Below are 25623 nucleotides of genomic sequence, written 5' to 3'. Positions count from 1 at the left end.
ATATCTAGTATTTTCAAAAGGAAAGCAAAAACTGAGAGAAAACTGAATTAAGTCCAACAGAAATATTGTCTCTTTTCTATAATACTTGTTCATCTTCTGACCACATGAACTGCAGGTGCAACGCATTGGCACATACTGCAAAGACAATGGGTGACTTATTCGAGGGGTGTTTACAGTATTTTGTGCACAGTAACCTGGAGACCTGTCAGAGCGTGCAAGCTTGTCTATTAGAAAGTCCGGGAATGTTCCACTGAGTCACGAGACAAAAACACAAAACAAATACTAAAACAATAGCATGTTCAGTAATTGCAGAGCTAATATGTGGTTCCAGTAAACACAACTAATCCTGGAGGAACAAACCAAGTGCTCACATTCAGGACTTTTCAGAGTGCCATGATTATGTGCTGCCTCATTCGCTGTTAGAGCCGAACGAGGGCCTGGAGTGATACCCCAAAGCATGCAGGGAAGTGTACTGTTTGAACTGTGTACTTCGCCCATGACGAGGAGGAGGTTTTAAAGGGTGAGGGCCATCTCTCTGGGCTCTCTCCAGCTTGTGGGGTGCAGTGCTCCTCTCCACTCTGCCCACCACCTGGCAGTCGGAGGCTATGTCTAGGGAAGAGACCTCTGCCAGGCCTCAATTACAGGGGGAATAATCCAGGACACACTGAAGCAATTACAGCCCCATATAAATCAATATGCTTCGGGTTAAACAGTGATGTGCTCCCAACACTCTGCTGAAGCTCTGACTCAGCCGGCCTTTGATTTTTTTTGGAGAGATTGAAGCAGTTTCTCTGGGATTGGGCAGGGATGCTTCTGCTGCTGCTGAGCAAACTCAGGTGACACACTGTGAGGAAGAGCAGAGTATAAATATTGATTTGTGGACTCTGAGCCTCTATAAACAATCTTCGGGAAATTTATGTTGCACAAAGTAACACGCTGCATAAATAAAACAAGCGTCCCCCTGCAAATGACTGTGTAAACAGATGTCTTTATGCATGCTGTACTTGAGATATGGATGCTAATGAAGGATAAACAGTGTGATGGATGTGAGAAAGAAAGAGCCTCCAATACAAGCTGTGGCAGGGGGAGGTGAGGGAGGGCAATTCTGACAGCTGCTGAGGCCAGCTGCTTATTATCACAGCTGTACTGCCATCTTCTGGTTCAACAGCAACACTGACTAAATGTCCTGTGGTAAAAACTGCTTTAAAACCTCCAAAGGTCACGATGCAATCTAGAGACCTCAAACAAAGACGCTTAAAAGTCTATCACTCAAAACTAAAAGCGTTTACCTATTTTAACTTCACAATAAAAAGGAGAGCACCATTTTGAGAAGTTTCCAGAGAATAAATAAACGTTTCTTTAATTCGACTGAGTTTCTTCACTATTTTAACATAACAATGAAGCGAGCAGGAATAAAATTCAAGTTAAACTTTATTTCAAAAAGCCATTTTAGCAGAAAATATTAATTGGCTTTGAATATATACATTCCAGATAGATCTTTAATGTGGTTTACAGAACATACACAGTTAAGCAATAACAGGGAAAAGAGAACGAACTAACACATTGGTCAAAATCAAATAACGAAGAGCAAGTGTTTTTGGTGACGATGATTCCAGTTCATAATTTATCCTCGTATAATATTCTATTGGAATTCTATTCTCACTTCCTCGGTGAATGTCGGTTCGACTTTCACTTCGTGGCTGAGCGAGTGTTCCCAGAGGGACTTTTTGTGGAGGAACGCTAACCCGCAGTCCTCACACACGTAGCTCTTTGGCTTCCCGGCGTGCGTCCGCCTGTGTTTCTTCATGTGATAGGACAACCGGAAACCTTTATCGCACACGTCACATTTAAATGGCTTTTCTCCTGTGTGGATGCGCATGTGCGACTTCAGATAACCAGACTGGATGAAGGCTTTCCCGCACTCCTCGCACTTGTAGGGCCGCTCCCCGGTGTGGTACCGGTTGTGGAGGCGGAGCTCGTTGGCGGTGAGGAAGGTCTTCCCGCACACGGTGCACTGGTGCGGCCTCTCGCCTGTGTGGATGAGCTCGTGCCTCTTCAGGGACGTCTCCTTCATGAACTGCTTCCCGCAGCTGTTGCAGGGGTAGCGGACACCGATGTGAACCTGCTCCACGTGGTTGGTCAGCTGCAGCTTGGTGCGGTACGCCATGTCGCACTGTGTGCAGCTCCAGGGTCTCTCCTCGGAGTGAGTCCCCATGTGCACCGTGAGCTCCGAGGCCGAGCGGTAACACTTCCCGCACTGCCAGCACAAGAAGGGTTTCTCCCCGGTGTGTTTCCTCAGGTGCACCGTCAGGCAGTTGGAGGACCTAAACTTCTCGGGGCACATGCTGCAGATGTACGGGAACTCCCCCTTGTGGATCCTCTGGTGGATGGCGAGGTATGAGAGCTGGATGAAGGTCTTGTCACACTGTGGGCATGGGAACGGCCCGGTGAACTCGTGCTGCTTCTCGTAGTGTTCCCTCAGGCGCCTGAGCAGAGTGAAGGTCTTGTCGCACATGGTGCACTGCATGGGCCGGTGCATGAGCTTGTGCCTCTCGAAAGCCGGATCGTTGGCGAGTATCTTCCCGCACTCTTTGCAGTAGAGGGGGTCGTGGATCCTCTGGTGAACTTTGAGCATCGTCATGCTCTTGAACTCTTTCCCGCAGTCGCCACATCTCATGATGTCGCTCATTTCTACTTTGCAGACGTTTTCCTGGTGCTCCTTCAAAGCGGACGGGTATTCAAAGTGTTTGCCACAGTTTGAGCACCACACAGGTATTTTCAGAGGAGTCCCCTGCTGTTGCTGCGGGTCAGCGCCGGTCACCTCGCTCTGGCTGGGCCCGGCTCGCTGCTCTTTCTTCCACGAGAAGCGGGTGATTTTCTTGTGACAAATGGCATAAATCTGGTGTCTTTTCAGCCCATGCATGTGCTTGAAGCGCTTCTTGCAGTGGATGCAGTGATATGGACGGTCCTCTGTGTGACACTGAATGTGCCTGTTCAGAGTCTTAACACTGTCAAAGCCCCGAGAGCAGACGGGGCACACTTTGGGGCCTCTTTTCTTCACTTTTTGCACAGAAGCAGATTCCCCAGAGGCTTCTGCAGGTACGTCCAGATTGATTTCTTTTTTATCAAGGTTACATAAATCGGCTTCAGCCAAAATCTGTTCCACCGTCATGCACTGTTCCTCTCGGATCCCCTCATGACCGTGGATGATCTGATGCTTCTTCAACGTGTCCTTGTACTTGAAGCCCTTTTCACAAGTAATGCAGATGAAAGGGCGCTCCTCCGTGTGAGATCGCAGATGCTTTGCGATGTCTGCAGTGCACGGTAATATCCTGTTGCAGATAGGACACACTTTGCCCTCCGTCGACCCTTCCGCCGGTGGCTGTGGAGCCGGGCGCTGCGTCTCTTTCTTCTTCGGCCTTTTCACCTCTCTGCTCTTACAGATCTCCTGCTGGTGTCTCTTTAAAACGTAAGGATTCTTGAACTTCTTCTCACAGAAACAGCAGTTAAACGGCCGGTCCTCTGAATGGGACCTCATATGCCGCTCCATGTCTACTTGACGGCCAAAATACTTCCCGCACAGAGCGCAGTTTTTGTTTTCCGACAGCTCTGAAGTGCTGGGATCGGCTTCCTCTTCCTCTTTGGTGCAGGTACCGTTCTCATCCTTCTCGTGGACGCGCATGTTGTGCCGGTTCATGTCGTAATGGTCCCTGAAGCGCTTGTCACAGTTGGCGCACTTGTACTTGAACTCACGGTTAGCTGAGTGAGTTTCCTGGTGTCGTCTCATGGCTGCCGCCCGCAGGAAGATCTTATTGCACACAGGACACGTTTTATTGTTGGGGAACTTCTTCCTTTGCCTCTTAGCTGCCGCAGAGTCGCTTTCTTTTTTAGCTTTTCTCTTAACCTGGAGCCTTTTGCTTTGTTTCAGCGGTCGGAATGCTGCTGGCTTTAAAGCGTCACTCACATCCTCATCTGTTTCTCTTCGTTTATTTCACGTTCCTCTTCCTCGTCAGGCTCTACCAGACCTGAGGGCTGTTCTATCTGAATGTAGTCCAACAAAGTCACAGTTTCCCCTTCCACCTGCACGGTCACGCAGCCCTGCATCTGCTCTGACTGAGGCTGTAAGTGGATTTGGTCGGCGTCAATCACGACCTTCTCCAGCTGAGGGAGGGACAACGAGGAGAGGATGCAGTTCCCAAAGGAAGAGGGAATGCTCTGAGTTTCATCTGTGGGGGAAATAAGAAACCCATCAGTTTTATGGTTAGCAGCTTTAATCAAAAGAAAATGAGATGAGAAAAATATGGTAAATAATTACACTTAGTGGTACCTAAATTAAATGTTTCTATCTTAATATCTGAGAAATGTCCAAGCTAGCCTTCTCACTTTTTCTCACAGGGACTGAAGATGAAAGTGGCTTACTCATATTGAAATAAAGCATGTTTTCTGACAGGAAATACAGGAGACACCTGATTAAATGATGATATTATAACTGATTGAATAGAATGGTTTTGTTATGCATGTCAGAGGTGACTCACCACATAAATCGTAATGTCCCAGTGTGGTGTGGTACATGAGGACGGTCCTCAGGTGCTGCGGGTCGGGAACCGAGTGCACACACTCCTCCAGAGCAGACGGGACCGCACTGAGCATGGATGCAGTCTGGAGAGGAGGTACAAGATTACAGAAAGAAAGAGGAAAAATGTAGCTGAAGACAGGTATATATTTTACGTGTAACTTGTGTGTTACACGTAAAATATATTATTATATTATATTAGTCACATACACAGCAGAGTACACACAGTGAAATTGGTCCTCTGCAATTTAACCCATCCTAGTACTAGGAGCAGTGGGCAGCTATTGTGCAGCGCCCGTGGAGCAATGGGGAGGGGGGATTGGAGGTGCCAGGTGCCTTGCTCAAGGGCACCACTGCTGGGTATAGGAGGTGAACTGGGACCTCTCCAAGTAGCAGTCCACTTTCCATATTTTTTCAAGTCTGTTCGGGGACTTGAACCGGCGACCCTACGATTCCCAGTCCAAGCCCCTACTTACTGAGCCACTGCTGGACATACTTTTGTATAGCAAAAAAAAAAAAACACTTAAAAGATGAGTGTACAAGTGTTACAGGAATAGAAGAAGCATGTTGATGAGAAATACTTAGGTTTAGTAATGACAAGAAAAATTGGCAGTGAAAAAGTTCTAATTAATGGGTAAATGCAAACAGGAAGTACTAAAAGTCAGTGAGATTCAGTGAGCCTTCACTTTAGCCCTATATGTTGGCACAATTTACAGAATACAAAAAGGGAAGTTAGCCTTTCCTACTGGCAATGTGCTCACAATGAACAGAACATTTACGCTGTTTAACTTGAAAATGAAACAAAATTATAAAACATATTGTGTTGGGGCTGTAAGAAGCTTTTTTTTTTTTTCTACGTATCCTAAGCTGATTTATGTTACCTGTTGGATGTCAGGTACAGGTAGAAGCTTCTCCAGCCTGGAGAGGAAGTCCAGCATTAGCACCTGAAGAGCACTGTCATAGTCAGGCCCAAAGTCCGTAGGAAAAACATCCTGGAAGAAATAACCATGGTTTAATGCTCATGTGCCTTCAACCACTATTATATATTCTGTCAAATTCAAGTTTGCTTCAGTAAATAAGGAATCAGTCCTATCATTGGAAAAGTGAACATGAACTCAAACCTGGAAAAACTTCTCCTTCTCTTCGGGGTCTTTCAACAGCAGTTCAATTTGATCCGCAAAGTTGGATTCTGGAAACTCGACCTCGGCAAAACATGGCTGGAGCAAAAATACGCACAGATGTAGTTCAAGAAGACACATGATAATTTGATGAAAAACGTGGCAACACATAACATATTTGAAGAAGCTTACCTGCGCTGCCCAAGTGGAAACCAGGGTCTTGATCCGCTCCAGGTGCATCTCGATGGTTTCTGTGTCTTGTATCTGCTCTGCACGACACAACTCCAGAACCACCTGCAACACAAGTTCCACCTCAGGGTAAACACATCTGACAGCACCGCACCTGGAAATATCATTCACTCAAAGGATCCAGCACTGGAACATTTTAATCTTTAATAACTCCAACAGACGAGACCTACATTGCCTTGCAGGTGATGCTGATATTTTCCATCAGAAGAGATATTAAAACCCTTCATCAGCTGCACCTTGACAGGCTGCCTGGCATAATTTTGCTTTTTATGGTGTAAATGAAGTGAATTATGAGGTCATAACCAACTGAGCTTTGGGAGACTGCTAGAATGAACAATATATTTTACACCTTGTTTTGACAGATACACTTCTGCAAAGGAGAAAGCCAACTTCAGTTTTTCTTTTGTATCATTTATATTAACACAATCAAGAGTTTTTGCCAAACTCTCAACCAAAAATATCTTTCAGTCTTACCCGGGCTCGGAGTCCCAGGAGGAGTTGAGCTTTCTGATCAGCGTTCAAAAGATCAGGGACAATTTCTGAAACTGTGCTGATGAACTCCTCCACCATTCCATAGTCCTGCACGCTGCCCCTCTGCACCACCTGCCACATGGCTGCAGACACCAGGCGCAGCGGGGGGATGAAGAGGCGGAGAGACGGCAGCAGAAGAGGGGAGTCTGGAAAATATTTTACAATGTCAGGATCTGAATCTAAATAATCATATTTCAAGTTAAGCTTTTTCTTTAAATCTAATTTGACTTAGTTCATTACAATTACTATCTGTGCAGACAGCCTTTTATTTGAGCTCTTTTTGATATGAATTATATAAAAATAGGAATACAGAATAAGTATATTGCTGTTAAAAATAACAAAATTAGGAACCACTGAATGTATGAAGATCATTCAAAATCAAAATCCTCAAAAGGTAAACAAAGTCTATCAACTATTATTAATGTAAAATTAACGACACAAAACGTGAATTAAAGCTGGTTTTCTTAATCGTTTATGATAATACCATTATAAAAACAATTGATAGCTTCAGCCAGCTTCTAGTACAGTACACACAGCTGGTTACTATGGAAGCTCAAATAAATATTGACTCAAATGAAACACGGGTAACATATATTAATTATTATATATAAAAAAGATGTACTTAGGAATATCAATTTCTATCTCAATATCAACTAATATAATGTCTTAACTTAACTGAAATGTTCCGGCAAATGTTCTAACATATTCCTGACTAATGTTTATCCTGGCCATGGTTGCCTTCATGGACTCGCATCTGTGTCGTAATTTACATTCACCACGCATGATCAGCAAACCAAGTGATGACTGCGAAAGTCGTTACTTTGCAACACAAGTAACTGGAATAGTAGGGAAGTTGTCCCTTTTTGGTAATGTGCCATGACTTTCCTGTAGCTGGAATGACAAACATTAGCTATCTGTCTTGTATTTTTATTTTGAGCCTCTAGCTAATGTTTGCTATGGAGTTTGAGTTGTAGCCTCAAAGGCAGCATCTGTCAGCCGGTTACACTGCTAGCTTTCAGTTGCTAACTGACCTTAATGCCAGAAAGATGCCACAAATTGTTACGCTAAAGCATAATACTAATGATAAAATGCCAGAATGCATTAATTTAGCAGCTAGCTAAAACTCGCTTAGCTAATGGGATGCTAATTATGGTATCTACCGTACACATCGCTAGTAACTTAGCACAAAGCCACCGCCATCTCACAGCGGCATACGCCATGTTCAGAATCGGACGCACACAATCCAAAAGAAAACCCCATAACTCAAGATGAGTCATACATGTTTAAACTATTATTGGCTTACCGTTATCACAGCGATACGGGCTCTCCATTTTATATCGGAAAATGTTCAATAAGACTGACAAATGAACTCGGGGTTGTTGTGAGTTAACGTCCGCCCGACCCTGCGGCGCGAGCTGGTGGGGAGGAAGGGCGGCTCGATAATCGGCGTGGTGCAGAGTGCGCATGCGTAGTAGACGCAAACACACTGGTTCCATTCAGTAATGGCGGTTAATTACGGGTCTGTGTTTACTCATATAACCTGCTGATACATTTCATATGTTAACCAGTAAAGAAAAAACAAATTTAAATTATTTAACAAACTTTAGAGTTGGCTGCATAGGAAACATCTTCTTCCTCTGCCTAAGGGGAAAGTCAGGCTTACATAAAACTGCTCTGGTGATTACTGCCACCTAGAGGCCGTTTAAAGAACTTACCCCTAAAATTGATTTTTAAACCATAGTCTTCTGGAACTAAAATAATTAAAATATTCTCATTTGCTAAACTGAAGTGTTTTCATTAATAAACCACTTTGCCATATATGTCATGAATTCTGATGTGTTGTTTGAGTTATTGTAAAATCAGAATAAGTATATCCACTTACTTTCATGTGAAGTTATGGCAATGACAATGTAATTGTCCTTTTAGTCCTCATCGATTTATGAACTTTGTGTTTCAGCTCTGATATTTATATTATATCTACTAAATTCTGCATAAATAAATGTACCATCTAGCACTCTTTTATTACCTTTTCAGTTTCCGTTTGCATTAGTGCCTTCACATCCTCCAGTTGTACTCATAGGGAAATGTCAGACGTATGCAATGTGTTCTATTGTAATGTTAATGGTATGTTATTACAACCTTTATTACTTTCACCTTACTATCTACTGCCAAATAAGACATTACCCAAAATACTTATTCTATTCATATGTATAAATGAACAATTATTAAACTTGCACAGCTAAGGTGGTATAATTATTTCATGGATGAATGGCCAGTTCTGTTGTTGGTTCAATCTATTCCTGTGCAGACAGAAAAAAAACAGGAATCCCCAAAAAGGGGGTCACAGCCAAATTCTCCCGAAGCCTTTTTATGACCTTGTTTTTCTTCATCAGTCTCACTGTGACAGTCCGCTGACTCTGTGAGGACACTGTCACGACTTTAAGTACTTTGAGTCATTTGCTCGCTGGAAGTAAAAGGATCGATAAAACACCCTGCTGCTGGGCTCAAGCCAGATATGTCACATTTTCATTCAGCGGATGCTGCAGTGTCCTTGGAAAAGAATACATTTATTCATAGGAAATATTGCTTTACTTGCTTTTATCTGTTATATCTGTGTTGTCCCTAAATTGTGTCCACATTCTAAGGAAGTGGTATTATAAATAAAGCCAGAAAAGACTTACAGTTTAAACTCTGGTCATTTATTAGCTGTCCACAAAAGCATGTCATGGAACAACAGAAACTGCAGCATGAGTGTAACATTCCTCTGTGTTGTTATACTCTACCACATCCCTGCTTCTCACACCATGTATAATTTATATTTCATATATATATTTTGTACAATATACATGTTCTCATCAAAGGAAAAAATAATAGCAAAAAAGTTGACCCCCCGTTCCCCTCATTGATTTGAAATCTGGTGAATATCCCATGCATGTTTCCACTGCGTCTAGGAGAAGTGTTGTTTATTACCAGGAACAAATACGCAGGCAAATAAATGCTCAGACAAACTAAGAGGAGAGTGTTGTTTGACAAAGCTGGTGTACAAAGCACATTCTCAACAACATTAAACAAGAACAGCCATGCAAACCCACATTTACTCTACGGCTTTGACCCAGTTTCTAATCAAATGGCAGCACAGGGGCAAGCTAACGTTAGCCTTTTTAATAGCATCACATTAAGACTAAATAAAACAAAGATTCTGGCTTGCTCTCTTACTCTAAAGCCATATTCAGCTGCGGTTTATCACAACAAGTCTAAGCTCACTGTTATAATGCTTCTGAACGTGTGTGAGTAACACTTGCACAAAAAGTGCTTGACATCATTATGAACCTTTTTATCTCAGTGAAGACAAAATGGTTTGCATCTTTAAGTTACATTTACCTTTTAAATAGCATGGTTCAGTTAAAAGGCGGGAACGTGTGATGATTCAGTATAAAGGTAAATGCTGATTATTTCAGCTTCCCAGTGTTAAATCAACAAACTGGCACCCTACAAGTTAGACAATTTCTTTTTAAATGAGGGAAATACATTTGAAAATAAAATCAGTGGGATGTCACAAAAATATAAACACAACTATTATATTCAGGGGTTTTTCAGTCACTCATTTGTCTTTGTGATGTGTTGTTCAATTCACATTTATACTGTAGCTCAATATCCTGTGGCATATAATTCACTGTAATACAGTTTCATGTAAATATTGCTTAATTTCAAAGCTTTAAAGCATCTTTTTATATAATTTTTTATAACTTTTGTAAAACAAAATAGCTGTGGAATGTAAAATAAAATATAGTGCTATGTATGCAGGTAAGAAAATAAAGCCGTAGGATAATATCTATATTTCACCTTCTGTAACTATTTACAGAGCTTAAATCTAACTGTTATATGCCTATATGTTTCTGTTAAAATCTTGTTTGGCCTAACATACATATAATTTATTCATTTTGAGTGTGCTACAATATTTTAAGATTTGTCTAAAGGTAGAGTGGTATTCCTGTAGAAACAAAATCACAAATTATGAGGGTACAGGAGACACTGGAAACAAAAGGATGTTTCATTTTTTTGGTATGCTGCTGGACTGAAGATATTGCACATTTTGTAAATATTAAACCTCTGTTGCATTGTTACATTCAATAAAATACAGTAGGTTCAAGGATTCCTCCTAAATACAGATGGTGATTGGGCTCATGGTAAAGGCTGCTGCTGAAAAGAAATGTGGCCAGTTTAACATTTTGGTCCCTCAGATGTGATTAGCATTATATAATCCACATAAGTTGATAGGTGTGTAGAAAAATGCTATTATGTGGAAAAAAAGTTTGAATTCCTGCACTGAGTTTATCAAAGACACAATATTTCAGTAGCAGATGTTTCCCAGGATTCACATTATTAACACATCTTTATTCTGAAGCCGCTGGCTCTAACTGCTAAATATAAAGGAAGCAACTGTCACACCTGAGACAGATAACAAAACGCCTGGAACCATTGTCCCATTAATAATTTATATAAACATCTGAATGTGACAACCATTATTTGTTAAAACAGGTTGAATACAAATGAAACCTGGTTATGAAACTTGGACTGGCTGTTGTCAGATCTGCCTCTCTATTTGAATATTTATTGTTTGTCTTCTTTTAAGTATTTTATTTGTATTAATAGTTGACATGGCAATAGTCTCAGGTGTTTGACATTTGGACCTGTATTTTTGGTTGAATATAAAGATGTGTTGTTATACATTGTACATTTGATGACTAATAAGGGTCAAAGCTGCAAGGTGTGAGGAGCTGCCGGTCAGAGAATTGTTTTTCTTCATTTTGTATTTAATTAAAAAAGGCTTGTTTAAAAAAAAAAAAGCTATGTTACTGAACATAGACACATTGGAGACTGCTTGGTAATGTAACAATCCTGTTTGTTTATGTTTAGGCCTACAATTTTAACTAAATCAATTTGGTTTCGGAAAAATCATGTTCGTATTTTGTCTGTTTGGCATGGCGAGAGGCGCAACGTTTTTCTAACTACTGTAACAGTAGAAACCTTGGAACCTTAGAAATTTAGGGCGTTTCCATACATATTTACATACAATTTGAAAGTTTGGTTAAAGCAAATGGAAGGGATGCACTACACGTATGAGTCAAAATAACTGTGTCTCTAATAAATTCAGTGCCTACAGTGTGTTGGAATTTAACCTATCCTCGATGTGATTGAGAAATTCAGCTGGTGAAGCCTAAAACCAAAAAGTGACTTTTAAATGCATCTTTGTGACCTACCCTGATCTGAGGAAATGCGTCAGAAAAAGCAAAGTAATGGATGGTCTTTTGACTGGTCTTTTTCCGGAACAATCCACACGCTGCTCAGCCTACCCATCTACACGGAAAGCACACCTAAAGCGAAACGGAGGATTCAAACAAACAGATTAGACATGCAACGTTTGCATCAACAGACACATACAAACTGTTCAGGAGAACATTCAGTGAGACCGGTGTCATCAGCCAAACGAGAGGGGGAGTATACTGTACATCAGTTTACAAAAAGAACGACCAGCACGATGACTTTAAGGACGTATTTACACTTTGCTTTAAATAAAGTCCCTGCCAATCCAAATCCATCTCAGCTCAGTCAGTTTTGCAGAGGGTAGAAAGTTAATAAGCAGCGTTTTCCCCTTCTCCCCCCTCTGCGAAAGTAGTCCGTGAAGAAAGCTCTGCATAAAAAGCAATATCAGGGCAGCTCAGTTGAGGAGGTGTCATGCAAAGAACAGTGTTCGTGGAGTTAACACAAGTTAATTTCCCAGTTGGACATCCGTGTTTCAAGCATACGTCAGCATAGATTTCACTGAGCGGTGAAACTTCCGCCCTGCAGTGAAGGATGCGGTGGAAGTTCCTGTGATCAGTTTGGCCTCTGCACACAGTAGATATAACACAGTGAAACGTATCCAACATAGAAGTGACAGAAATGTAAATAAGTCCACCTAAAGTCCGTCTGCTGGCATTGCTACGAGTCACTTTTATTGGTTGTATAGTAGGATTATATTTTGGCATGTGTCAAACTATACTGCGATGGCATCCGCTTCCATAAGATGATGTTTGTAAACCTAAAGTCTCATATCAGAGATGATGAGAAAGCTGCTTTTATTGAGTGAAAATTCTACTACTAGAACCTTTTTAAGAGAAAAAAGGTGTACAGAATGAATTCATGCATGTATCCTATATGAATTTCATAATCACAATTAGGTCTAAGTGAGACTGCTGAGTTGTCTTTGACAGTATTCTTCTGACAAGAAGAGAAAGTCCTCTCTCTGATTTTGTCACGTATGCCATTTTTATCCCTAAAGAGGGGGGGGGGGGCTGCAACAGGCAGAATTAAAGGGAATCCCTGACTGACATAAAAACCTCCAACAGCCCCCCCCCCCCCCCGCCCCTGAGAAGTGGGGGCGGGACAGGTGTGGCTGGATGCTGGAGGCGGTGTTACATGGACGCTGTGCCTGGATCGGAGGGCTTTACACCACGGAGCCCTTGGAGGTGGAGAGGTGGATGGAGTGGATGCGGGTGGCCAGAGTCTTCTCCAGGTCCAGGAGGATGTCGGAGCAGATGCCGGGGCTTGAGGCGGGGCTCTCTGGTGGGGGGGGCTCATACAGCAGCTGCTTGAATCCGTCCAGCTCAATCAGCAGAACCATGTTCTTCAAGAAGTAGCCCTCGATGAAAGCTGTCAGCTCCGTGGCACCAAGGAACTGTGGTGTAAGAGATGAGGGGTTTTTACTATTCTGAAGGGTGATAAGAACACTAGTATGAGATTTTTCATACGAATGAAGTCATTTTCAAATGATATTACTGGTCTTTGTGTTTGTATTCCTGGTTGAAATCAATGCAGTGTGGAGGGTTGTTGGCTTTTTCTAATGTGTTCTGCACATTTTGTCAAGCTCCCCTGGAAACTAAACTTTTACGAACATGCCACAGTGACTATGATCAGCAGGTTGTTGTTTTTGAAAGGGTAAAAGCCAACTAAAATGGGTTGAAACAGAATATCGTTTTAATTATAATTATGTTATGAATTTTGGAAATGGTTAGGACTACAACTGTCAGTTTTATTTTTTATCTGAATACATTTGGACTTGTTGACATAACAATGAGTCATTGGACATGTTTGGATTGGTAGCTATGACTAGAATATAATTCCGCTAATACAGTATGTGTTTAAAATCTAAATGAGTGAGAAAATGCTTAATGCTCCGTGAAAATGGGCGATAATTATCTAAAGGCTTGATCTGAGGGCGTCTCACCTTGGCGTGCTTGTAGAGGTCCACGCAGGTTTCCGTGGTGATGTTCTTGGAGCAGATGATCTCACAGTGTCTCTGTAGGGCCTCAAGTTGGAAGAATTTGGCAGCAGAGAGGAGCTGCGGGGAACAGTAGAGCCACACAGAATGAGGCACAGGACTCGGGATTAGATAATACTGGCACTCGGCAGGCTGTGAGTGAGCCTCTCTTACCTCCATCACTTCAGTGTTGCGTATGTGCAAAGACTCAGTGCCTCCACAGTACAGATACTGCATGACCAGCTGAAACACAGAGGATATGGCTCAATCAAGCATTAGACATTAAATCCATAAATCAATCCACAAACAAAGAATCACTAGGCAATACTTTTGATAAGTGAGTAAAGTTTAAAAGACTGTTTTCAAGCTAAAATGTTAGAAAATGCAGTTTTTTAACCTTTCAAATATGGAGATTTCCTTCTTTCCTCTGTTTCATTTTACAACAAAGCTGGTATCTTTGTCTTTTGGACTGACAAAAAAGGCATTTTAACACGTCACCTTGGATATAAGGAAGTGGGATGGAAATGTTTTTATATTTTATGGCATTTTATGACCCAAATAATTAACATATTATTCACTGACATTTTAGTTGCAGCCCTAACCTATAGCAATTTTTATTTTTAAATCTTATTGTAAATCCTCTTATTGTAAATGTGTGACTTCCAGCCCTACTAACTGCATTTTAACGAAACCACAATGTAATGACATGGGTTTTATATGATAACACATTTCTTACATGGAAAATATTGTACTTGACGTGGCTGATCTCGATGCAGGTGTTCTCTGCTGCTGGTCGGTTTTGAAGCAGCGACTTGAACCTATATGAAACAGAAGTAATAGGTAGTACAGCTGTGTAAGGAAACAAATAAAATAATAACATGATAATACACTGTTAAATCATCCTCACCTGGCTGAAGCTGTAAACAGCAACACTTTATGTGCATAAAATGGTTTCCCCTCCACCAGGAAAGTTACATCAGACATGTCCTTGTTGTTGAGGAAGTGGGGGTCTGAGGGAGACGACAAAAAGATCCAATAGAAACACAAAAGATCTCTCATTACTCAAGCCTGCTAAACTGCAGAGGCAGAACAGCAAACAACAAAAGATTAAGCTAATGTGGTCATTAATTCTTTCAAGGGGTGATTCATCACTCAGCTATCAGGGCAGCTTTATCAAATACAACAATTCCCATTTCATTAGCATTCTAAAAGGCAGGCGGAGGAAATTAAATCCGCTACTTTTAGTGACTTCTTTAATTCTAACATTGAACATCTTGATAAATGAATGAAGGTATGATTCTCTGCAAACACAGAGTAACACACGTTATTGTAAATGATCTGAATACTGATCATTCAAACACTAGGTGGTGCAGTCGCTACATGTCCCTTCCCATGTCCTAATTATGTGAAATTAGAAAAGAACTCCAATGTGGAAAAATCTGTGACCTTCCTAACTTTAAAGCGGCTTTCAATACCTGATCAGACTGATAAATTACATCATCAGAGACATGCAAATACCTGCTGCCACAACATCATTTTGATTTTATATATGTGTGATGTCTCCAGACAGCCCGCAATCGCATACAAAAAAAATAACATTATTGACTACAGCAAGCAAACGAAAGAGTGAGACTTTTGTAATTGAAATGTAAGACTTGTTAATACCTCGCAAAGGTTTTTATTAAGCAATGAAAATTGAATGGGTTTTAAAAGTTGGTACAAGAAACCTCTTAATTAAAAGCGAAATGCCCAAAACAATTTGATGCATTTATTAAACAGAGGTAATAACAACTAGGTGATCTGTGTTACATAATGAGTTTGAATCACTAGTCTGTGACATTTTGATCAGTATATACAGTATTTGCCATTTTGAAGCGATGCATTACAAAAGCCACCCAAATTATAATCAGCTAACAAAAGCTGGAAAACAAAGACACCGACTAAAGAGATTTCATAAACTGCAACTCATCTCCTAGAAAGTGATTTACAGGTGATCTCTGACCTTTTAGAAGTTGGCGACATTTTCTTCCCAGAATAACAAGAATCTCTCAGGTTGCCACTTTAACTCTATAACCCTGCTGTCAGGCCGTCGCCGCTCAGCTTCATCAAAGCAGAAGAAGACGTCGAGGAACAGAAACTATTTTTAACTCGCTCTCTTACCTAAGCGCGAGGTTTGCTTCTTCTTGATCTCTGTCAGCTTGGGGATGGGGAAGGGTCCGTAGCACTGGGTGAAAATCACTGACAGATGCTGGCTTATTACCTCGTTCTGCAAACAGGAAAGGATAGAAACTATACTCATTACAGTTTTCTGGACGATTTTCCATGAGCATATGTAGATATATGTTAATTTGGTTTGGAGTGCACCTAAACATATGCAAATATGAGAGGTAATGTCACCCTAGTACATGAACGCAGGACAGTTTGTTTTCCCAGTCTTATTTGTCTGATGTTTTCTGTAACAATTTGTTTACATGCACATGAAAGAAAGCTGCTGCAACCTTGCTGGACCGGAGGATCTGGAACATGAGCGGCAGGCCGAGCGTAATCAGCTCCTCGGTGTACTCGTCCTCCTGGATGCAGCTGAAGTCTTTGAGCAGGCCCTGAATCAGCGGTCGGCGGTGCTGCATGAAGCAGGTACGCAGGGACTCGAGCCAGGTGTGCAGCGTCCAGGGAACACCTGGGAACACCAACGCAGCGACAGTGAATACACACAGCAGAGCGACGCGAGTCAGGGCAGATTCAGGGGCGGCACCGACCATGTTTCCATCACTTAGTGTGAACTGAAGGGCGATCGCATGGTAATTAGTGGAAAATCAGGCTCCAGTGAGAATGTTAAACACGACTTGTATAATTAAGGAGTGTAAAAAAATGGCTACAATATGATGAGCAAATATATGTGTGAGATTAACATAAATAATGATATGACAGCAGAGGCTTTATGTTTCATATCTGCTGAAATGAGCAGTTGATTAATGCAGTAGAAAGCTATTTTTGTGAGCCATTTATCATTTATCCAGAAACATCGGCTGATTCCAGCCTCTCAAATGTTTGTATTTGCTGTTTATTAACGTTGTATATAGAATAGATTTGTTATCTTTGGAAGATAAGACTTTGGTCCGCGAAAACAAGCAATTTGAAGATGTCACCTAAGGCTTTGGAAAATTGTGATGTTTTTCCTATTACATTTTTTCCATTAAAGTTCATTCTTGAGCTTGGAAACAGTAGTTGACAAAACAATCTCACCACAAGGTCCATTTAGAAGCTACAGCCAGAAGATGGTTAGCTTAGCTTCACACAAAGACAGGAAACAGTTAAGAGTTGAAAACACTTGAATACATAAAGCGGCAGACTTGCACACAGACAGCGGACACACACGCACACTTATATACAAGAAGTGTTTGCATACAGAGACACGTTCTACACACTAGAATGATGATGGGGAGCTCCTGACAGCCAGAATTGGAGTTCCTTTGCTGGTTGTTTTTGGCTGCACAACATCAAAGTCAAAGTCCACTTTATTGTCACAGTTTCCACATGTGTTATACATACAGAAAATGGAAACACCGTTTCTGGCAGTCCCACAGTGCAAATATAAACAAGAACATACAACATAAAAAATATGTTATATCATATTTTTTATATCATACATGTCAATGTGAGACAGCTTTAAGAAAATAGGAAAATATAGTCCAAGAGTCCAGTTTACTTTTCTAGCACAGGTTAATAAGTATGCGGCTATGGTCCAAAACTTTGGGTGGCCCAAGGATATCAACACAGGGGTCCACAAAGACTGTTGCAATCTCCGGCAGATGATAAAACGTACACAAATTCAGCCTACCAGCATCTCCAAGAAACTTTTGTATCTCTATTCTTATCGAGTATTTCTTAACTAAATATTTACATTTATAGCTTGCAAGTTATTTGTCTGTCAAAGCGTCATGTACCAGCTGGTGCCCATTGCACCTGGGACAACTAGACACTACAAACATAACAAACATTAGGGTAACATATCGAGAGCTAAAAAACTAATTGATACACCTACATATATTAAGTCAAACCAAGTCCAACACGATCAAACTTCTTTAGAAATAACAGAGCTCTGAGGCACAGACGGCGCCTTTAACACATCAAACATAAAACAACTTGCTACTCTGATAGTAGGCATTTTTAACATTCTGTAAAAAGTTACGAAGTCTACCTTCAACAGAAACAACTAATGAAGACATTCTGCAGACAATTCAAGATAAAGCCTGAGTAAGATGTGCTATAATGGACAATAGAACAAAAAGCACACCTGATTTAAAAAACCTCTCCCAGATCTCACAGGTTTAACATTTCTATAATTTCAGGAAAGTTGTGGAAACTATCTGCTGTTGAACGATCCAACCAGAAGGTCAAGAAAAGCAACTAACAGGTTCTTATGGAGAGACTGTTTTGTCAACTCAGATAAACTGGTCATTAATCCTAATCAACAGCCACCTCAGTTTAATGAAGTGGAGAATGTTGGGGTGAAAGCTGATGATTGCCACATGTAAAAAATGAGCTTGAGGACACTTGACTAAATCATCTTGTTTACACTTTTAACCCAAGTTATAGAGTGTTGCAGGAATGAGTCCGAAGACCCGGGAATGAGTAAGCATTTCGCCACTTCTGGTTCCCTCTTTTTCAAAGTCAATGTTTTTGGTTAGATGCCTGAAATACTGTCTGAGGTAAACACACAATTACAAATGTTCAGCCCACTGTGTGTCTGAAGCTATTATGTGTCATAAAAACAGCGGTGGCTAATAAGTAGCTTAATGAGAGTAACTAACGTCATCATGCATCAAGAATATTAGCCACAACATAAGATAATATGTACTTTAGTAATCCCAAATGTGTCCATGATGTAGTTTATGGCCTAACGTAAGCTATCATCTAAGTATCATTAAGATGTGATGTGTTGTTTATTTAACTTACGGGTCAGCCTACAAAAATACATCATCACTGAACCACTCTATTATCACCTTGGATATAAAAAGCCAGGTTCCTACGACTGTTTGATGGCTGGATGAGTATTGGTGAGTGCTGAGAGTATGAGCACACCTCAAGGACAGCTGGAGGCACAGGACAGCCATGCATGTGTGCCAGTGAAGCATGTATTAGTAAATCTGACCTAAGCTGCGGATGTCTATGGTGATGTCCACATGGCCGTGCTCTGCGCTATGGTACATGGCCTCTCTCAGGGCCCTCAGTCTGGCCTTTCCTGTTCGCAACGTCCCTCCTCCGTTGGCCTGCGGCGCCAACCTCTTCTCCCCGTGGTCTGTACTCTCGGCCAGGATCTCCTCCAGGGACAGCACGTCGCCCTTTTCCTGCTCTGACTGGGACAGGAGCTTTCGAAATACATTCCTAGAGGAAAAGGGGAGAAAAGTTGAACCCAGACAGAGATGATAAGACACATTTTTATTTTTGTTTTATGGTCAGGGTAAGGAATAAAAAATAATCATGTTGTAGGAGGGGGAAGGAACACAAGCACAGCCTGGGGTCAAATATGCTTAGAGAAGTTGTGAAGTGGATGATCACAGAGCGGAAAATGTTTCTAAATTAGGCTTACACATACTGTGTTAACTCGACATTAAGCCTATACAGCTCTCCAGTGCTGATGACACTCAAAATATTCTCATGGGCTTAATTAAGCATGATGGTGCACTCTGTTTCTTCAGTCACAATATGTTCACAGCAAATTCATACGTATCTTTTTATAACTTTAAGAGCAGCGGCACTTGAACCAAAACAGTAGTTGAAACCAGAGGTGAGACACAAAAAGAAAAAAATAATTATATGTATTTATTGCTAAATTAATTATTTGTATATTCTTTAGATTGTGGATTGGGAGTGACAAACAGTAGCTATTAGAACGTTTTTGTAATTATTTTCTGTTTTGAGAAGTACTCCCTTACAGTACTTACTGTAAGGGATCCTGATTTAACAAACACAGAGTATAAAAAAAAGAAATATATGAGGTGAAGTTAAAGATTTCTTATGTAAAAAAGATGCTAAAGTGTGAAAATGTCGTAAATGAACACTTGTTTTAGTCTGCAGATTTCTTAGTGCTGTTTCTGCAACAGAATGATGTTCCTCATAATGTATACGGTGTGATTGCAAGCAGGAGGATGCAACTCCACACCATCTGCTTTAGTAAAGGGGGGGGGGGGGGGGGGCAAAGATCAGCACGACATCATATCTTGTTTGTGAGATTGTTTGATCACACAGATGACAAGTTGGTGGGAGGCCCACTGCCTTCACTTTGAAGCAGTTCATAAAATGTTGTTAGGTGTCCCTGGAGTTCGAGTGTACTGCAGCGGTATCTTCTCTGGTTTACAACATCGATCGACATTACATGGGCAAAAATATAGATACCAAACATTTTGTGCTATAAAAACCTCCCTTTTTTTGATTTGGGAGCCTTCTGCAGGAATTCAATCCCTTCAGCCATGACAAAACTAACTGAGACCGAGCTCAAATCTTAAAAAAGCAGCCATACCAAATGCACATTTTGTGCAGTGTCCTCCTATTTTTTGCCATGCAATGCCTACAATTACATGGCCAAAAATAAGACGACCAAAATAGTTAAAGGAAATAAGCTTATATACATTACAAGATCAGCCATTGAAGCATTTTGTAATTTTAATGATTCAATTATTTATTTAATGAAACAGCATAGCTTCATTTAGATAAAACCTCCTTTTCAAATTCCAGCTGTTCGTCCACATTCATGTGAACTTTGGCTAAACCTGTCTTAATCCAATCTGCCAGACTAACTCTAATAAAAGCACAGAATAAAATGAACGTCAATATTCTTATCTAACTTACAGTAAGATAAGAGACATTTCTGAAAAAGTTTAAAGTGTAATTATATTTTCTATCCTGACGTCTCATTTCCAATTCTTCCATTTCTTTTGCCTTAAATAAGAACTTCACGTCATGTGACAACTTTTACACCCACCCATCTCAAAACTAATCTTAATGCAGTTTGAATGCGCTCACGACACATTGCTGCAGAATGATCGTCACACTATAATTGACTGTCTTAATAATGCTGTGTTGTGTTTTTTGGGTAACCACTTCCTGACAGCTCTGACGTCTCTGAAAGTTAACAGGCTTTATCTCACTCTGCTGCGGGGTTATGATGTCAAACTGACGCCATAAGTGCTGCTGAATGGACTGCAGCTCTTATCGTGTGCTGGAGTCTGACAGCGAGGGATCGGCCTCTCATAATCTGCAGGACTTTGTGAGAGGCAGATGGACCAGAGCACAGTGTGTAAATGGATCAATACTGTGGTAATAGATACATCTCTGCTGACTGGCACTGTGTGTTTGTGTGTGTGTGTGTGTGTGTGTGTGTGTGTGTATGTGTGTGTGTGTGTGTGTGTGTGTGTGTGTGTGTGTGTGTGTGTGTGTGTGTGTGTGTGTGTGTGTGTGTGTGTGTGTTTTCCTGTATTACCTGTGGCCATGTGCTGCTGCCAGGCTGAATGAGTTCATGTCGCCCAGCGGGAGGGACGAGATGCCGTTTCGACACATGGTCCCGATCATCGGGTCGGCCCCTCTCTCCAAAAGCAGACTCACCAGCTCAAAGTTACCTAACCAGGATAAAACATGAATAAACATTGAATACACTAAAGTACAGCTTTCAGACATATTTCTCGAATTTTCTTTCCATTTGATGCCACTTTATACTCCAACTCCGCTGCACTTCATTATAAAGCACAACGTTAAAATGCTTATTCATAACATTTTGCATAATGAGTCATTTTGACTTTTTAATAGTCATGACATGGCTTATTTAAAATATACTGAAACTTGCATCGCTTACTTAAGATTTTATATCCTTGTTAAGTAAAAGTGACAGTGAAAATAAAAAAAACAGCAGAAGATGAGCCTTAACCTGCATAAGATTATTCTGTGTTCAGTAATTCTCTCACTTATTGCTATTCATTATCTAAAATGTGCACTCGGATTATGGTCTTTATTTCTTCTGCAATATTTATTATTTAATGAGCACGACGTTAATAGTGTTCATTATCTGAGGCTGTGTGTTTTTAATCAGTTGTTACTGTGGCAATGTGGCTGCCTACACTTTTTATGAGGTCAAAAGTAGATTCACTGCTGTTTGTCAACTTGGATAGTTTTAATTAATGTTGAAAACACTTCAATTAGGTATAAATGATATAGGACAGCATCAGTGCAGAGTCCTTTATTCTATATAAAGAGCCAATCATTGGGTAAATATGTGAAGTATTTAAAGGAACAGTTTATTTCTGTCAGGTTTATTTGTGGCTACAGCTAGCAACCTGTTAGCTTAGCATCGAGGCAAGAAACAGGTGAAAGCATCCAGCCTGGCTCTGTCCAAAGTAAAGAAATATGCCTACAATCACAACTAAAGTTCAGTGATTAAAAATGTATATATATATATATATATATATATATATATATATTTTTAATCTAACTGATAATAAAACCATCTGAAATCATCTTTACGAAGTTTTCGAAGTGTACCAGACTATTTATTAGCTAGATTTTCCACTGTTGCCTGGCTAACTCACTATGATGACATGACCTCTTCAGTTTGGATAGAGTGTTCATATGTGATTTAATGTGATTTCTGTATGCTTATTTTATTACATTTGAACAAGCCAGGCAAGTTGTTTCCCTCAGTTTCCAGTCTTTATGCTAAGCTAAACTAATAAGCTGTTAGCTTTAGCATCACATTTAAAAGGATCTCATCTAACTCTTGAAAAAACAGGAAATACACTCTCCTAGGTGTCAAACTTTTACTCAAATGCACATTTGCTTCTGCTTTGACAGATATATCCAGTCAGATTAATAATACATTTGACTGAATAGAAATACCTGTCATAGGTTTATTCATGTGGCTGCACAACAACACAATAATGAGCAGCAGCAGTTTCAATTCACTGCATTCACGAGTCTCAGATAGTAATTGAAAGTGATGAATTAATTAGATGACTAAAGCAGAGTGAGAAAGCCTTCTGGGGAGCTAATATTTAAAGCATGTCATGACTCATCCTGTATATCAAGAACAAGAACACTTGGGTCATATATGAGCGCCTGGAACTCTTAAGTGAAGGAAAAACATTTGAGCCGCTTGTACCTGCAGCAGAAGCCAGCTGAAGCGGGGTCTCTGTGTAGTTCTCTGCCCCATCCTGCAGGGCGCCCTCCACATTCGCTCTGTTATCAAGCAGCAACTGTGGCAGGGAGGGAGGAATGAAGAAAAGGAGGGAAGAGGGAAAAACCAGGAGGGAGGGCAGGGAGGGAGAGACAGTGTGTTACACTCATGTTGGGAAAACAGGAACATCCTCAACTGTGAGAAACCAAAATCAGCTCATTTAGAGATTAACTCTGGACACTAAACACTCCCCTACCCTCACTCCCTCATAGCTTCTTTTTGTTGGGGATGACATGCCTGAGCTGAGAGAGGAGGAACATGGTTTCTTGTTCTATCCCAAAAAACATGTTGATTATTAATTGAAAAAAAATCCTGAGGGTGAAGCTGCTCATCAGACTTGCAGCAAGTGTCAGCTCATAGACTAACTAATGCAACACAGTGTATTATATTTTTAAAGAAAAAAACTAAACACTGAAATCAGGCTGGCCTCTGGAGGTTTTGTCGGACCAATACTCAGATCAGTTCTGGTGAAAAGCAGCGGGCAGGGTTACTACACATGATAAAAGCATATATTAATAAAAAAATATATTGGGAAGAGGTTTCCTTTTCCACATAATTACTACAGATATAGGATAAAGAATGGCAAATAAAAGATATATGGCATTAAATATTGTTATTATTATGATGCACCATAGTTATAATCATCATTATATCTTGGTGCAGATTTCAGGGACACAGGTTAAGGGTTACAGGTCATAATTGTCACTACCTGCACAACAGGCACGTGTCCGTGTAACACGGCGAAAGTGAGAGGCGTCCCCTGGCGCGTTTCAGGATAAACTGAGGGGTGCTTGTTTACTGTGCTTGGCACCTGGGAAGTCATAGGTGAAGTTCAGGGAGAGAGATATACAGCCATTAACATTCACAGCTCAGGGTGGGATATAGAGGGGGGAGGGGGAGCGAGAAGCATTGTGCAGTAGGAGAAGTGTAAGCAAAGAAGGGCAGGGTGGCACAGGGAGAATTTTCCCTTTTGAGTTTCACAGAGAAATCTGGAGAAGCGTGACTTCTATGTTTTCTCTCCTCACTCTTAGGAGAATATTTTCCTAGGTATAACTTGCTGACCACACTATCAGCCTAGCTACAACTTTTAAGAGTGTTTCATTTCAAAGGGGAATCAAACCAGAGAGCAAACCCAACATTGGCAAAGACTAAAAACACTGTGGAGACGGGCGGTGCTGACTCATGAACAAAGCGGCGGTAAAATGAAATAGCCGTTCAGCCCTGATGCTGATGTGATTTCTAAAGTGCCTTTATCACAGAGTGAAGTGCAGAAATTATTCCTAAATGTTGCCAGGAGGACGGCCTATTTTCAAAAGACGTTTAATGTAATGTCACATCTCATTTGAGCGCTGATGCTAAACAACAGTGGACTGTTTTCTTTATTCACGCTGATGAATTATGAATTAGTTTTAACGCAGAAACCGAGACTGCAAAATATCATGACTCTAGAGAAGTATTTCAACAAAAGGTTTTAAATAGTGGAATGCTTAGTCAGTGTTATGCAATATCATTTCATTCACTCAAGGGCTCAGTTCACCCGAATTACAATCAGAAAGACGTTTTCTCACTTGCCCTGAGGTGTTTTGAGCCTTCTTGTTTTACATGTCAAGGTTTAAAGATTCCTGTCAACACCTTAATACAGTAGAGGTGATTTGATTTTACCCGAGTGACCTCGCACCTGATTTTTTACCCACCACTATTTCTACGTCCCCACAAAACCTGATACAAAAAATGAAAATGAAACATGTTTAGACAATACTTATACTCTTTCAAAACATTGCAAATCTTTTCTAACTACAAAATAATATTTCACATGCTAAGCATCCATTAGAAAAACAAGAAAAATATGTTGCTTCTAATGAAGGTAAACTGATTCTTAAAATATTTATTCTGTAGATTCCTACATTTTCACAGGTAGCACTTTGCTTTAGAGTCAACACATCTGCACTGAATACAGCCACTTAACAAATGGAGAAATCACAACATAACAAAAAGGTAACTATGGTGAAGAGACAGAATCAGGATGTATGTTTAACAAAGCTTCACTGTCACTTTGAATGCTCTGAGCTCAACACAAGTGTAATGAATGTCATGCTTCACGTGGTAGCAGGTTACACTAAGTGCACACACTTGTACAACAGTAATGCATTACTGATGCGGTTCAAAGCTATTTAATGCCTACAGTGTAACATGTAATGAAGTAAGTGGTACACTGAGGGACTATCAGTGGATCATAGAGAGGTGCAGTGAGGACCCGGAAGTCAACATCGCGAGGGCTCCATTGGATTTCAGAATATTGGAGCTTGGTGGCAAACACACGTTTATGATCATTACACCTATCGTTCAGCAGGATAACCTCCACTAATAAAAAACAATGTATACTTTTTGAAGCTTCAATGCATCACCTGAAGTAAAGTGCTATAAATCAAGCACATGACGGTCCCACCACTTTACTTTACAGCCTCTGAGCTAAACGTGGCTAATGTTTGTTGTGATGCTGTTTAGTAGTCTCATTTAGTTACTTGTTGGCCGCCATTGTTTTTAATAAACCTATACGGGTAAATACGGGTATTGACTGACATTTGATGCTGTACAAAGAGAACCTGAAAATCTTTCAGTTGTGTTTTGC

At 40.7% G+C, this 25623-nt stretch overlaps 3 protein-coding genes across 5 annotated transcripts in view; all 3 read right to left on the bottom strand.

Annotated features, from left to right (window-relative positions):
• Window positions 1–1642: 1642 nt before the first annotated feature.
• On the bottom strand, window positions 1643–3787 carry LOC134879514 (zinc finger protein 665-like). Its single transcript, XM_063906061.1, has one exon. The coding sequence runs from the start codon at window positions 3785–3787 to the stop codon at window positions 1643–1645; it is 2145 nt and encodes a 714-aa protein (XP_063762131.1).
• A 173-nt stretch (window positions 3788–3960) lies between these two features.
• Window positions 3961–7911, bottom strand: LOC134879474 (TERF1-interacting nuclear factor 2-like). Its single transcript, XM_063906017.1, has 7 exons — window positions 7775–7911; window positions 6415–6617; window positions 5884–5985; window positions 5695–5790; window positions 5455–5565; window positions 4536–4659; window positions 3961–4226 (listed from the first exon to the last, which is right to left on the bottom strand). The coding sequence occupies exons 1-7, from the start codon at window positions 7800–7802 to the stop codon at window positions 3961–3963; spliced, it is 930 nt and encodes a 309-aa protein (XP_063762087.1). The 5' UTR covers window positions 7803–7911.
• A 1243-nt stretch (window positions 7912–9154) lies between these two features.
• The window catches only part of LOC134879143 (ankyrin repeat and BTB/POZ domain-containing protein 3-A), a 130220-nt gene continuing 113751 nt past the window's right edge, over window positions 9155–25623 (bottom strand). Inside the window, exons 7-17 of one of the 3 annotated variants that reach the window (XM_063905483.1) lie at window positions 23704–23805; window positions 22920–23013; window positions 21252–21387; window positions 18924–19156; window positions 16270–16448; window positions 15932–16037; window positions 14679–14781; window positions 14508–14589; window positions 13946–14014; window positions 13739–13852; window positions 9155–13222 (exon numbers count right to left, since the gene is read on the bottom strand). In XM_063905483.1, the coding sequence (XP_063761553.1) occupies window positions 12959–13222; window positions 13739–13852; window positions 13946–14014; window positions 14508–14589; window positions 14679–14781; window positions 15932–16037; window positions 16270–16448; window positions 18924–19156; window positions 21252–21387; window positions 22920–23013; window positions 23704–23805 (1482 nt within the window). In that variant the 3' untranslated portion in view covers window positions 9155–12958. The remainder of the gene's footprint in view (window positions 13223–13738; window positions 13853–13945; window positions 14015–14507; window positions 14590–14678; window positions 14782–15931; window positions 16038–16269; window positions 16449–18923; window positions 19157–21251; window positions 21388–22919; window positions 23014–23703; window positions 23806–25623) is intronic. The other 2 variants (XM_063905484.1, XM_063905485.1) reach the window with 2 other exon arrangements.

Source organism: Eleginops maclovinus, chromosome 17 (genome assembly GCF_036324505.1).
Source record: "Eleginops maclovinus isolate JMC-PN-2008 ecotype Puerto Natales chromosome 17, JC_Emac_rtc_rv5, whole genome shotgun sequence".
Taxonomy (NCBI): domain Eukaryota; kingdom Metazoa; phylum Chordata; class Actinopteri; order Perciformes; family Eleginopidae; genus Eleginops; species Eleginops maclovinus.
The sequence above is the reverse complement of the archived record's forward strand: the minus strand, read 5'-3'. Positions and strand labels throughout refer to the sequence as shown.